The sequence below is a fragment of the Orcinus orca genome, chromosome 7 (assembly GCF_937001465.1).
Source record: "Orcinus orca chromosome 7, mOrcOrc1.1, whole genome shotgun sequence".
NCBI classification, from domain to species: Eukaryota; Metazoa; Chordata; class Mammalia; order Artiodactyla; family Delphinidae; genus Orcinus; species Orcinus orca.
Genome location: NC_064565.1, coordinates 31,387,991 through 31,402,931, shown reverse-complemented (window position 1 = coordinate 31,402,931; position 14,941 = coordinate 31,387,991). Strand labels below are relative to the sequence as shown.

Genomic DNA, 14,941 nt, shown 5'->3' with positions numbered 1-14,941 from the left:
AATTGGGAAGACATTAGAGATGTTTCCTACTTTAGGGGTAGAAGTCTTCAGATTCGATAGTGATGGAAAGGACAAGTGTAAAATTCCCTGGCTTTAATTGTTTATTTAAGTCTCATACACACACACACACACACACACACACACACACACACACACACACACACACATTAAAAATGAATAAGTAAGATCACCTTATTTGCCTTAAATACATATCGGCCCATTTGTTTATGGAGACAGAGAGTAAGAAACACAGTTATAGTGTTGTTGGGATTTTTTTTTTTTTTTTTTTTTTTGCTGAATGACCTATTTTCAATTTTGGATCCATAACATATGCTTGCTCAAGCTCTATTCTGTGTGAAATTGCTCTTTCAGATAGCTGTGTCCTGCCATGTTGTATAAACCATAGGCATAAATTAATTTGGTACACTAAGGGAAGTCAGCTAAGATAAACCATTTGGAAATAAAACCATGACGTTTGGCTTTTTTTCTTACTTCATTCAACATTTCAGCTATGCACTCTTTTCTGTTGTTAATATAAATAACTAGGATCATACCTTCTATTATCACACATTTTTCTAGTATCTACATGTAAGCACTTCCCACAACAAAAGATATTCAGAAAAGCTAGATTATGGATTTGAAAAGGAAGAAAATAAAAGGAAGACAAAAGAAGGATGGTTCTCCATAAGTCAGTGTACCCAAAGGAGCTGCTTTGTTTTTTCTTTTTTTTTCAGAAAAATTTCTTTGCCCACCCACAAGACCGCACAGATGCAGAAATAACAGAATATGCCTGCAGCCTGAGCAAATGTGCAATGGGGTTGATGACTGTGGGGACAACTCAGATGAAGATCCCTGTGGTGGTAAATCTTTTTAATGTGAAATAATTGATTCAGTGACAGCTACAGATAATATAATGATTTTAGGGCTTAAAAAATAAAAAAAAAATATTTTCAATATTCTTCATACAGGGTATGAAGATAATCCACTAACATTTGATTTGCATAGTAGAGCTGTGCAACTTTATCCGCTCCCTCCAGGTCTGTAAATCTCCATTGGTTATAGGTACTTTATTCTAAAAAGTACTGCATGAGAGAAACAATATAGTGGTTTAAAATATTCTGTTAAACAACTTCTTGGGGGAAAAGTGTTTATATAGATTGTATGTATGCGTACACAGTCCCTTTTTCACAATTCAGAAATTAAAACTCAAAAAACCAAAAGCTTTACTAAAATATGCAGCAAAACCATTTGGTGACAGACCCTGACTTGAACTGGTCTGAGGTAGTTTATATTACTTTTTTAAAAAAATCTCACTTAGGGTGAATATTCAGAAATTTTCCTGTGGAAATATAGTGTTATTTATTATAGGGTAAATACAGTGTTATTTTTCTAAGAATCAAAAATTTCAGAATGTTTTTTTCATTTAGCCCCAAGAGCTTCAAATAAAGGATTATGGATCTATGTTTTTCATAGTGTTTAGCAAAATCTTGAACCTGTTATAAACTCAGTAAATTTGTTTTGATTCTGTGAAGTGCTGATCATTTTTTAAATAACTCTATAGGTAAGCTTACATATAAAGCAAGACCTTGTAAAAAAGATGAGTTTGCTTGCAGTAATAAAAAATGTATCCCTATGGACCTCCAGTGCGATCAGCTTGATGACTGTGGAGATGGTTCAGATGAACAAGCCTGCAGAATAAGTGAGTTTGTTTCCTGTTAAAATGCAGCAACACACAAGTTCAATTTCTGCTTCAACATGACTAAAATTTTCTTTACTGCGGTGAGAAAAGATTGCGCTTCCAAATGTGCTTAAGTAATACTTGTCTTTAGGCCTTTGCCAAAGTAACCTTAGAATATCATTTTAATTAATTTAAAGTATGAGGTAGGAAAGGTTGATTTTACAATGAGTATATTTGTTAAAGCTGAAACTTTATCCAAATACAGACCTTGATATCAGCAAAGAAATCTATATTCCTTAATATTTTATTTATAAAATACAAATTTAATAGTTTCTGAATTTTACAGTGATATTCATTTGAATGATGGTAAAGGTCTTAATAATTTGTTTAACGTTTTAAAATCTTAATCCATTGCTGAGTCATTCTCAAAGACGACATCATTATTTTATTCAGTTAGAGTGCTATGATACTTAAGTTATGAGACCTTGATTGTGAATAATTTTGTGTTTAATGTTTGATATCTGATTTTTCCATATTGGGAAAACTAATTAAACTTATGACCTTAAATTCATATTGCTTGTAAAACTCACAAAATAGTTCCAATTCTTGAGTCTTTTATTTTGTTCTCATTTATACTTAAGTTGTTCCTCACTGGATGTTGAAGCAGTATCCACCAGGATATGGCCATGTATATCTCAATCGTGGTGTATATAATTCCACTGGTGTATTTTAATTAATTACAAAATAGTCAAGAATCAGTGGGAATTAACATTATATTTCTGATAATTAAGGTTTTCATATTTCTCATGTAATTAGATTTAAGTAAAATAGAGCTAATTCAATGTTACCCCTATAATAATGTGCCTCTCTTTTATTTGCACTCTAAAATATTTTCCTGAATTGGAGATAAAGCAATGAAGTTGCAATTACCATGCTGGAAACTACAAATAACACATAGTCTGTCCTAACTTGTATTGCAGTCCATGTCCATTGGAGCATATTACAAACTCAGATGCTGCTCCCTGTATGTGTTTAGGAACTGATAATTTAACCTCTTGCTTGAGTAACATGGTAGCACCCTTGACTGAGTTCCTGAATACTAAGTTTAAGTTAGCAAGAGATGCCTACATCTCTAGGTAGCTTCTAGGGAATGTTTTGGTTCTTAGAGAAGAATGTGACTCTTGTACATTGTATCATGGTAAAGATAGACTGTCATTAGAGCCATTGATTCTCGAATTCCTTTTGGAAAGTAGTATAGCTCAATCACAGCTGTAAATATCAGCTGTTGGCAGCTTGGTCTAAACTATCCCTAATGTAATTGATTTTGGTTTTTATCTGCTTCTATACCTTTATAAGAAATGAGGGCTTATATGGGGAGAAGACCATAACCTTATAAATTCAAAACGAGTTATCTATGGAATAATAAATGTAATTTTAAATTAAGAAAAATAGTAAACTCCCACTCAGGAATTAGAATTATATCAGTTTTGATCATATTTTTAAATCCTAGCTCCCGCTGAATATACCTGTGAAGATAATGTGAATCCATGTGGAGATGATGCATATTGTAATCAAATAAAAACATCTGTTTTCTGTCGCTGTAAGCCTGGATTTCAGATAAACATGAAAAACAGACAGTGTGAAGGTATAGTACATTTCCTCAACAGCTTGCTCTTAAATCTTTAGGTTAGAAAAGACTCCCAAAGCTGCTAAATTGTGAGATGACAGGGGACTGATTTTCATCAGAATGGTGCATATCTATGGGATACCGTTTTACTTATGAGAGTAAAAGTCCCTGGGGTCAAGAGACTGTTTGCACTGCTAAGCTAACTGTTGCTGAGGCTTACAAAGCCTTTCGTATAGTAGATTCAGACCTGCAGGAATTTCTATTGTATTGTTACAATTGTGTTTTGAAATGCAAATAACGAAATTGCTGGTTCAGAAACTGTTGAAGAATTAGAGGCCTTCACGAAAGCACATGTTTATGATCCCACACTTCTCTTGAGTTGTGGCATTTGCAATACTGCGATAGGTAATTCACTTTTAGAGAATTGTGGGCTTTTGTCCTAACACCACGTCTTAAACAGTGCTTTATATTATCAAGAGTGTCTCCTAAAATTCAAAGACAGGATTTAAATAAATCTCTGTCAGCTTACTTGTGATCATTTAAAAACTGAGCATGTAAGGGAGCCAGAATCTCATAGTAAGTTATATGTAAATATAATTTACACCAGGTCTTTAACTACAGAGCCATGAAATAAAGACCTATATGCACTTTCTGCCAGTTTCTCCATTAATATTGATATTATTGTGGTTAGAGCCAAACCTAAATTATCCAAGTCTGGCTTATCCAGGGCAAATTCAACTCGTAAAATGCTTTCACCTACAAGCTCTCTTCTTGATTGTCTCCTTGTGTTATTCTTGGGTAAATAAAAGCGATTTTTACTTTGTGTCAATCAAAATGGAATTATTGAAATTAATTATACTCATCCAAAGGGGAAATAATTGTAATCACATCATATATATGAACATTTTGAGTTATATACTTGTTTAGATCATTCATGCCATTTTATTTCTTCATTAACGTGGAACACTGAAAACTGACAACTTAAGTTTCTCTATTTTAATAAAAAAGCGAATTATTTCTCGACTAGATTATTTCTTCTTTCAAGAAATACTTTGTTGATAGCTGAGAGCTGATAACCATGTATTTTACTTATCCCTGGTATAGCATTTGTCAACAAGTAAATTCAGTTTTGTCTCTTTAGCCTACACTTCAATTAAACGCAGAATTGCACTCGTGAGAGTACGTAAGTTCACTTTGGGCAAAGTATCATAGTAGAGACAATAGAATCAAGAAGCCTGAGTTTAAGCCTTGGCACTGTCACTTACAAATGTTACTGGGAAAGTCCTCATCTCTACCACTGAGGCTTTGGAACACTGTTGAGTGCTAACAAGAGAAAATTACTATTGCTGTGCTTATCCTTAAATTCCTCTAATTCAAGAGGAGGATTAATCTCACAGATTTACTATGTAATTAGGGCAACTATAAGTGATAAAGGGGGCAGAGGAATTTATGCTGATTGAAAGCAGAAGTAGAGGAGGTAGATAATTCACCAGAATCACCTGACCTCAATCCTGGCCCTGCTTAAAACTTTAAAATTTGAGGCATGTGCTAAGCCATAGAATATTGCCTAAGATTTATTTATTACTTATGATTTATATATATTTATTTTTATGTAGGCATTCAAGATTTTGTTGTTGTTTGTTCACTTGGCCCTTCTTGTTACATAGCCACTTTGTATACATGAAGCCAGAAGTGTGTTAGAGGTGTATCCACATCTTCATTCTTTGCCAGGAATTGTGCAAAATGTTGACAATAAAAAAATGAATCAATACTAATTTATGATCCCAAGGGACTGACAGTCAAGTAGGGGATATGAATATGTGACCACATACATGAAATACCATATGAACTATATTTCATATGTGGGGCATAAGATAGAAATTCCAAGAGAGCAAAAAGTGGAGAATCTAGGAGATAGATAACCATTACTGTATATTGGTGAAGACCAAGGAAGGCTTCACTTCAGGTGAATCTTGAGAGATGAGTAGAAATTTTCTATGTAAAAAGCAAGGGCATTACAGGACACAGGAATATCATATGATATGTGCAAAGGTATGGCGGCAGGTAATCAGAAAACTCAACCTTTATTTAAGTGAATGAAAATACTAGGGAAGTTCGAAATGGATATTTCAACGTGTTAAGTGGATTAACAAGCAATGCACAAACAATTGATGAGTCATTATAGTGAAACTTGTGAAAAAATTGTTATGGCCGGAAAATATTACATAGCAAGTCACAGACTTAACAGTTTGAAAAGAAAATGAAAGAAATAGGAATGATAAGTTGAAGGACACAAAATACATGTCTTTTTTGAAAAGTGGAAAGAATGACAGTACTAATTGGGGTTATGATGGTGCTATTTTGAGCTCTTCTTTTCTAGACCTTAATGAATGTTTGGTGTTTGGCACGTGTTCCCACCAATGTGTAAACATGGAAGGATCCTATAAATGTGTGTGCGACCAGAATTTTCAAGAAAGAAATAACACCTGCATAGCAAAAGGTAAGGATATATAACCATTACTTTAAATGTTATTATAATTTGTTGTAAACATTTTATGGGAAAAAAATGTTTCATATTGCATTTTCGCAATGGCTTAATGCCTGAAAATATAAAATAAATCTCTTTTTAATACTTGTTAAATTGTCCAATTTATTTATTATCATTCTTAATATAATCTGGGAAGGTTTATAAACATGGCTGTCAAATACCTGGCTACTATTAAAATCACTTTTGTGTTTGAAACAATTTATCAGGAGGTAAAATTTAAAAGTCAATGTGATAGAATATGAAGTATCTTTCTTTATGGCCTGCTCTCAGTGTACTTGAGGAAACATTATACCACTAGGATAAAAATAACAAGTTAAATTAAATGTTAGCATTATAAGGAGAATGGAATTTTGAGTAAGAATTTAAAGGTTTTAAAATAAAATTATGTCTTCAAATTCAGACCTCCTCTACTTATGAATATCATTTTTAAAAAATTAAATTACAGATATATATTTGGGGCTTCTTAGATATGGCTTTTAATGCTTTTATGTTTTTACTAAATAATATTGTAATTTAAATATTGTTAGCTACAGGGCATGATTAACAATGTTAATAAGACAGTTATTACAAGAGGAAAGCAACATGATATAGTGAATCAAGCAAGAATGGGCTATGGAATTAGACAGACTTGTATTTGAATCCCAGCATTGCACCTGATTGTGTGGCCTCAGGGAAGTTAAACTCTCTGAGCCTCAGTTCCTCATCTGTAAAATGGGAGGCCTAATCCTTACTTTCCATGGTTGTTGTAAGAGGAGATAAATTCTCAAAGACTTAATACATCTCCTATCACATAGTAACCATTTACTAAGTGAGAGCTATTGAGCCTATAGAGCTGAACTACAACTCGTGTATTATTATTTTTTTTAATTTGCAGATATTATATATGCAATTCAGTCTTCCTTTACGGTTTCATTAATATTTTAGTTACTATTTTCAGGATTCTCTTTAGGGTTTTACTTGTCTCAGTATGCAGATTACATCAGTATTGTATTGTAGGTGTCAAAATTTCAGGCTACATGGTTCCAGTTAGCAAGATTCTAGAAAATATTGAGATTATGGCATGTTAATATAATAAACACTGATATTTTTATAAAATAAAAATAAAAGAACATTTGACATATATGAATATTGGAAGAAGACGACTCTTCATCTTGTAATTTTTATTTCTTAGCCTAAGGTAATGATCACTCAGGTGCATAAACTAAATGCTCAGGAATGTCTGAGGCTTAGTGAGTATATAACATGGTATTTGAATATTCAGATCCAAAGCATTAAAACATAAGGTATTGTGACTTACCAAATAGAAATCCCTTTTCATAAAAAGGATATCTACTACAAATACCTAATTTCTAGCCATAAGGTAAGCTTTGACCTAAGAAAATCTCCATTAATAACTCTTAGAGATGTTTAGTTAAGTGTGTTTTATAAATGTCATGAAGACGAAAAGATGGTATAAAGCCGGTTTATTTTTATTGAGCAAGAAACTGTGTTAAGAATAACAATTCAAGTTAATTTAAAAGTACATTCGTTGCTTTTACATTAGTTGAATTTTATTTTATTTTTGTATTTTATTATAATAATCTCCAGGCTCTGAAGATCAAGTTCTCTACATTGCTAATGACACTGATATCCTGGGTTTTATATATCCATTCAACTACAGTGGCGATCATCAACAAATTTCTCATTTTGAACATAATTCAAGGATAACAGGGATGGATGTATATTATCAGAGAGATATGATTATTTGGAGTACTCAGTTTAATCCAGGTGGAATTTTCTACAAAAGGATACATGGCAGAGAAAAAAGGCAAGCAAACAGTGGCTTGATTGTAAGTAAATAAAATTGAATATTTGAAGGCTCACACCTTCCCCCACTTCCCTGTTTTTTTAATCTGTCAATCACAGTATCTGATTATAAGAGGTAATTAATATATTCAGTGATTCCTCCCAGTATTCTCCCTGTATAGAAATAGAACATTTCCCTACTCCTTTATTCTCATAGCTGGGTACAATTCATTTTAATTGCATGATATTATGTGTTTCTTTTAATACATTTTCTGTAGTTACATAAGAATGGTAATTAATAATACCTAAAATTTCTAGAACTTTCTGTATTTTATAGTATTTAATAATATATTATGAACATGAGGGTTTTTTTCATCATGAGATCATATTGGGAACCATCACTTTGTTTTTACATTAGAAAATAAACTCAAAAATATACAGGGTAAATTGTTTCATTTTTAACAATATGAGAAATATAGTTCTCTTCCAGGGCAAGAGATCAATTCGATAGTGTAATCATTTCTTCTGACTCCTAATAACTATATTTCAGGGAACATCCAAAATAGAGCAATATTGTTTACTGGTGTATGACGGACACATGGATTATCATGGTTATTCCTTTTGAGAAAAATAAACTAGAACATTTGTTTAGACTTGTGGTTGTAGGTTATCCTTTTTGTTTTAGGGCATGTCAATTTATTATGTATTTTATATTTTGAAGCAAATTGACAGAGAAATAACAGATAAAGACTTATTTTGGGGGGGCCTGGCCCATTCCCATACAACCAAAGAGTCAAATACTATCACAGTAGGATTAACTTACTTTAATCCTACTAAATAATTAAAGCTTTGTATTTGAAACAAATCAGAGACACCTATCTGGAAGTCTTCACTACCTTTTTCAGAGGTATCTACCGTAAATATTTGAACTCCGTGAATATCATTTGATGGAAATCTGGAACACTATTTTTTATCAGTAATAGGTGTCAATAAGCTGGTTTTAAAAGAAGCTATATTATTAGCTTTTAAATTCAGTTTAGATTAAATTAACTGTGAGTAAAAATCCATATATATCAGAGTTGTTTCTTTAACTCCTCCTTCCCCAAACCCAGTGTTATACAAAGCTTTAGTTCTATTAAGGGTAGTTCTAGGACAGAGCTAAGAACTTCAGTGGATCACTCTGCCCTCCTTCACTCACATATCATCTCCTTCCAATCAGACCAAAAGACTGACTCAGTCTTGACTAGCTTTAGCTTTCTTTATCTTTAAAACAGAAGTTTGCTTTGCAAAAACATTGTTCCTGTGGTACAGTTTCATGTATTAACGAAGTGATAAAGAGTATATATTGTGAAATTACACTGACTGGGTTTTAATCTTGTTCCTGTTGCTTACTAGCTTCTTAGCTTCTCTGTACTCTCCATTTCATGAGGTTTTAGTGAGGAATACACGTATGCACACACACACACTATATTTATATTAGCATTAATAGTTCTTGGCACATAAGTACTGTATAGATTAACAATGATATGATAATGATGGTGATGATGTTGATCTGATGACTGGCAAAATTTTCTTCCCTATAATGCATATTCTCACATTAAAAATTAATTGCAAATTACTCTTGCCTGAATTTGATAGTTGCTAAAAATATATCTTTATTTTTCATATAATTTTCAGTGAAAATGATTTGATAATTTTTTAGCTTTGTCCTTGGGGAGATGGATAAATACAATCAGTAGCCTCTAGCAAACTGTTTATTGTAGGCCACGAGCCAAACTTGTTTAATAGCTATTTATTCTTATGTACTCAAATATATAAATGGATCAATATATATTTTACATATTTTAATTTTTAATTTTATTAATGTGGTATAGAGTCTTTCGTCATCAATGCAAAGTTATTGATTAGCCTTTTTCTAATAGGATTTGAAACATCATTAGTCTTTTAATGGTAGTAATAAGATGTATTGTGTAATCTAGACTTTCTATTTGTTTTTCACTCTCTTCTTAGACCTACCGATGACTAACAGTATTCAATAGGAAGAAAAGTGGGTAACAGTAGGGTATATTTTCTAGAAGCCCATCATAGCTAACTAAATGTCATGATTATAAGGCTGGAACCTCTGAGCCATGAATTTTAGCACCATGTTCTAAACCATTAAGCATTCCATAGAAATTCCAACCAGTGCATTATATATGTGTATAAAAATACCTAAGGCTACACTGATAAGGGCAATTATTTAACTTTGCTTCCTAAACCTTTTTGTAATCCTGATATCTCAATATTATAAATATGGAATAAATCCATTCTCACCACCTTAAGTTAATGAGCAATGTGCATTCTAGAATGATTAAATGACTTATCTATGGCCATGCAGCTATAATGTGACACAATTTAGACTTTAACTTGAGATACTTGCTACATCTCTGAGCCTCAACATACTCATCTGAACGCTAACTACTTTATTGAAGTAGAAAATTTCTAAAGTCCCTTCCAGATAGTAAATATGTATGATTTCCCCAAAAATTGTGACATAGTTTATGTCTATTCAGTTATTACCTGGACAATTTGTATTTATTTCTTTGAAATCCATCTTGTATATAAAGAATTGATTTTCTACCCTCATGAATTTCCCTGCAATGTATTATATTTGCTCCTTTAACAGTCACCAGATAGTCATCCATTAGTTTAATGAACATGCACTCTATTTCATCTTCTAAGTTTTGGCACAATTATTAAATGATACTGACCTGAGAATTCCCCACTCCTCAGAAAACAAAACTTAAGATTTTTCCCTACACTGAATATGTTGCATTGATTTCTATCTCTGAATCAATAGGTAAAAGAAAGAAAAATATACAAATCGAACTATGGATACTTTAGTTATAACCCTATTATCAGTGAAGCAAATGGAAGGAGTTATCCATGTGATAGCAGGATATCTTGGAAGCATATTCACAGATACTGAAAACACTGGAATATTTTCATCTCAGCAAAGAGCAGAAAATATGTTATATCAGAAATCAGAATATTGCTCAGACAGCTAAATATTAACTGAAGTCCATTCTAAAGGAAGATAGTTTTTAACATGATATTTTTTTAGAAATAAGGAAGGGAATTCTCTTCTGTAATCTGTGAAAATGGTTGGAATAGTAATTAGGATTGCAAATTTAAATTTCAAATGCAGACTAAGTTATTTATAGGTAGAATTACTTATGATTTTCTACCCCCCTGAGCTATACAAAATGGATAGATTTTTCCTTTAAGAAAATTAATTTAAAACTTAAAAGACTGGCATAATTCAATTGATATGTAAAGCATAATGAGAATTTGAATTTTAGTAGTTACAACAGAATATGATAGTGTTATACAACAATTGTACATACTTTCTGGCCATTTATCATTTCTAGTATGGAATGCTAGATGCATGATGGCAAGCACTATAAAGTAGGTCAATGCTTAGAAAAATGAAAATGACTTTAAATATACAGATTAGATTTTTACAGTTAAATAGCTGAATATTCCTGAGCAAAACAAATCGTTCCTCTGATCTACCTGGTTTTAAGAAGTGAATATGAGATACCATTTTTGGCATATTCTCCATTATGCAAAAGAGAATGTTCAGTATAAATTTACTTATAATTTTATTCATTAATAATCATAACTTTTTCTCAAAAAATTTGATTAGACCATTTTTCCTGAAAAGCTTTAACAAAATATTCAACTGTTTCCTTTAATAGGTTTCAATTTTGAATTGGAGTCCTAGCTATAAACCTCATACCCAACATATGGGTCTGTGTGTACATCTCATACACATGTATACACACACACACACACACATAAACATAAATTTATAGGTATGTCTATGAACCCATACGTGTGTGTGTGTGTGTGTGTGTGTGTGTACACACATTTTAGCAAAAACTTCAAAGTCTTGTTTTAGGATGTTTGGGTAGTGGTAAAAATTGATAGTTTATTTTCAAAAATTTTTTTCTTCATTATTATAAATTTATGACAACCATTAAACTCTAAATTGAAACTGTCTATACTTCCTTAGCAAGAATACTTTTAAAACCATCTGAGTTTATTCAAACCAGTCAACAGCTAAAATCATTTATTACAATTACTTTGGAAGAGATCTAAAACTATCAGATATTACACTATTACCATTTTGTGGCTTGACTGTTGTTAACTGCATAAGACAGTCACTCAGTAATACATACTGATTAGAGTTAATGGTTCTGAAACAGCTGTGATCAATATTCAAAATTTACTGAACATAAATCTTATAAGACCATATAAAACATATGATTATATAATTAATAATACTGATTAAGTTATTGATCAGATTGTATAGCATTTTAAGGTGAACCAGTCAAGTTTTATTCAATCATACCCATAGCTTTATTTAAAGAGTTCTGTTTGTTTGGTTTGGTGTTGGGTTCTTAGGATACAATAAAGATAATAGAATCTTGTCCTCATGAAGTTTATATTCTGTGGAACGAAGACAAAGTAAAGTAAACTAATAAATAAATAAATACAAAAAAATGTCCAGTTTTGAAAAGTGTATTGAGGGGAATAAAAACTGGACTTAGAGAGAAAAACTTAAACGTTGTAGGTTTTGAGTAAGATGATCAATAAAGGCACATTTGAAGAAAGGAGATTTTGAGCTAAGACCTAAGAGCTGAGAAGGAAGTAATGCCATCTTATTTATATCTAAGACAACTATTTCACTTTTTATGTGGAGAATGGATCTGGTGGGAGAAAAGACTGGAACAGAAGGAGACCACATAGGAGGACTATGCTCCCAATTAGAAATGGTGGTATGTTGCACTATTGTAGTCTCAGTGAAATGGAGGGTAGTGAGTAGAATTTTAAGGAAAAATGTTTGCAACTAAAATGAATGTGAAAAATGAGGACAGGAAGGACTGCAGACTGACACCTGAGTTTCCAGATTCTATAATTTGATGGATACTGAAAATGGTAAACTGTGGGTTCAGTTTTAGTCATGTTCAGTCAGATACCTGTAAGAGATCCAAGAGAGATGTCAGTTAGTCAGTGATGTATTCAAGGCTTTATCTTAAATCTCTGGACTGGAGATTTACATTAAAGAATAGAAAAATAGAGGAGACATCTAAAACCATGAAGCCAGGTTAGATTACCAGGGGAAGTAAAGAGGGGACTGGAACGAAGCTCTGAGGCTAGATTAAAATGATGACAAAGAGTGCCCAGTGCATTAGGAGAAAACTAGAATGTAGAGTCACAAAAACTAAGAGAACAAAGTGTTTTGAAAAAGAATTTGGAGTTATATTTCTAGAGTACTGCCGAAAGATCAAGTAAAGGAAGATAAAGAAGTGTTCAATAAACTTGGAGACAGAAATTCATTAAAAGACCTTGACAAATGCTTAGAGTCATGGAGGAAGCAGACATCAGAGAGCACTTAGTGGTTCTACAATCAGTGGTTCTCCACTGGGGATGATCTTTCACCCCAGGGGACATTTGGTAATGTCTGAAGATATTTTTGATTGTCACAACTGGGGAGTGCTGCTGGTATCAAGTGAGTAGAGGCCAGGGGAAATGCTTAACACCCTACAATACATAAATTAGTTTCTCACAAGGAGTTATCCTTACCAAAATGTCAGTAGTGTCAGAGTTGAGAAAGCTTTCTCTTCATGGTAGCAGTATCAGTCTTTAGAGTTAAACTTTAAGTCGATTTTTTGTTTGTTACTTCACTTGATGTAATAATAACCCTGTAATACAAAATAGTTCTAAGATGAATCATCAGTATAGTTTTTCTTTTATTGTTCTCTCTTTTTTTCCTCACCTCTCAGTCTCTTTTGCTAGATCCTTTTCTCCTTCCCTCTTAACATTGGAATGCCCCAGGCTCAGACCTTGATCCTCTTCTTTCTATCTTTCCTCACTTCCTTGTAGAGTTCATATTGTTTCATGGTTTAACATATAACCACATGCTAACAATTGCCTAATTGATATCAGGCTCTGTCCAACTGCTTGCTTTGGTTTTCCTTTTGGATGTTTAAAAAATAAAATCCCCAGTGGAGCATGCCTAAAAATAAACTATTCATATGATCCACAAAATCTGCTGCCCCAATCTCATTCAATGGCAACTCCATTTTCCAGGCACTCAGAGTAAAAATCTTAGAGTCATTTTTGGCCCCTCTGCTTTTCTCATAACTCCAAAATCAGGCAATACTATTGAGTCTACTTTCAAGGTATGCCCAGGAGCTGAATACCTTACGTCAGCTTGACTGCAAGGACCTAGTTTTGAACCACCATCATCTTTCTTCTGAATTAGTGCAATACCCTCCTAATTGGTCTCCTTGCTATCATTATTACTCACAAAACAGTAGCCAGACTGCTCCATATAAAACATAAATCAGATTATATCACATCTCAAATCAAAAATATCCAGTGGTTTCCCACTGAAAAGACTGAAATTCTCATAATATCTTACAAGGGTTTAAAAGATCTGGTCTCCTGTTACTTCTCTGACTTTATCTTCTACTACTTTCCCCCTTACTCACTCTTCTCCAGAGAAGCTTTGCTATTTCTGAAACCCATCAGTACCTACTAATGTAAGGCCATTCCTGAAATGTTCTCTTGGCCTAAAATGTTCTTCAGCCAGATATCCTACATGACTCAATTCCTGAATTCCTTCAAGTCTTTGTTCAAATGTCATCTTCTGAATACATAACTTTTTGATGATTGCAATCTACTGCCCCATTCCCATCCTGGGATCTTCAATGCCTTGCTCTTTTTCATTTCCATAATACTTATCTTTTTTCACTACCATATATTTTATTCATTTATTATGTTCATTATCTATTGTCTACCTCACCTTGCTATAAATAAATTCCCGGATGGCAGGGTTTTTTTTTTTTCCCCTACTGTTTGGCCACTACTGTAATCCTAGCATCTAGAACAGACCTTGTCATAAAGTAGGTCATATTTTTTAAACTAGAAGCAATAAATTAATTGAAAATCTTGAAGAGACATGGCAATAGCTTGTCAGTCTTGAAAGTTATCCTTTACAAGTTATTCTTCTCATCCTTGGTATTCATCCAAGTTTAAATATTTTTATCTCCAGATATATCCCATTTTTTCCACTTTTGTCTCACAAAAGCCTAGATTAAACTTTCACATTCTCCCCTCTGGAGTCCATTGAATAAGCCTTCTCTGAATCTCCTGTATCCTCCCCTCTGGAGTCCATTGAGTAAGCCTCCTCTGAATTTCCTGTATCTCCTTGGTCCCCATCCCCAAGCCATTCTTCACACCATAGCCAAAA

The 14,941-nt window shown here is 32.8% G+C and overlaps 1 protein-coding gene across 1 annotated transcript in view; it reads left to right on the top strand.

The window, feature by feature from the left end:
• LRP1B (LDL receptor related protein 1B) overlaps positions 1 to 14,941 on the top strand; it is a 1,810,989-nt gene that overhangs the window by 1,669,773 nt on the left and 126,275 nt on the right. The window contains exons 73-77 of the mRNA XM_049711954.1: positions 735 to 860; positions 1,562 to 1,699; positions 3,189 to 3,323; positions 5,686 to 5,805; positions 7,441 to 7,682. Of these exons, the coding sequence (XP_049567911.1) occupies positions 735 to 860; positions 1,562 to 1,699; positions 3,189 to 3,323; positions 5,686 to 5,805; positions 7,441 to 7,682 (761 nt within the window). The remainder of the gene's footprint in view (positions 1 to 734; positions 861 to 1,561; positions 1,700 to 3,188; positions 3,324 to 5,685; positions 5,806 to 7,440; positions 7,683 to 14,941) is intronic.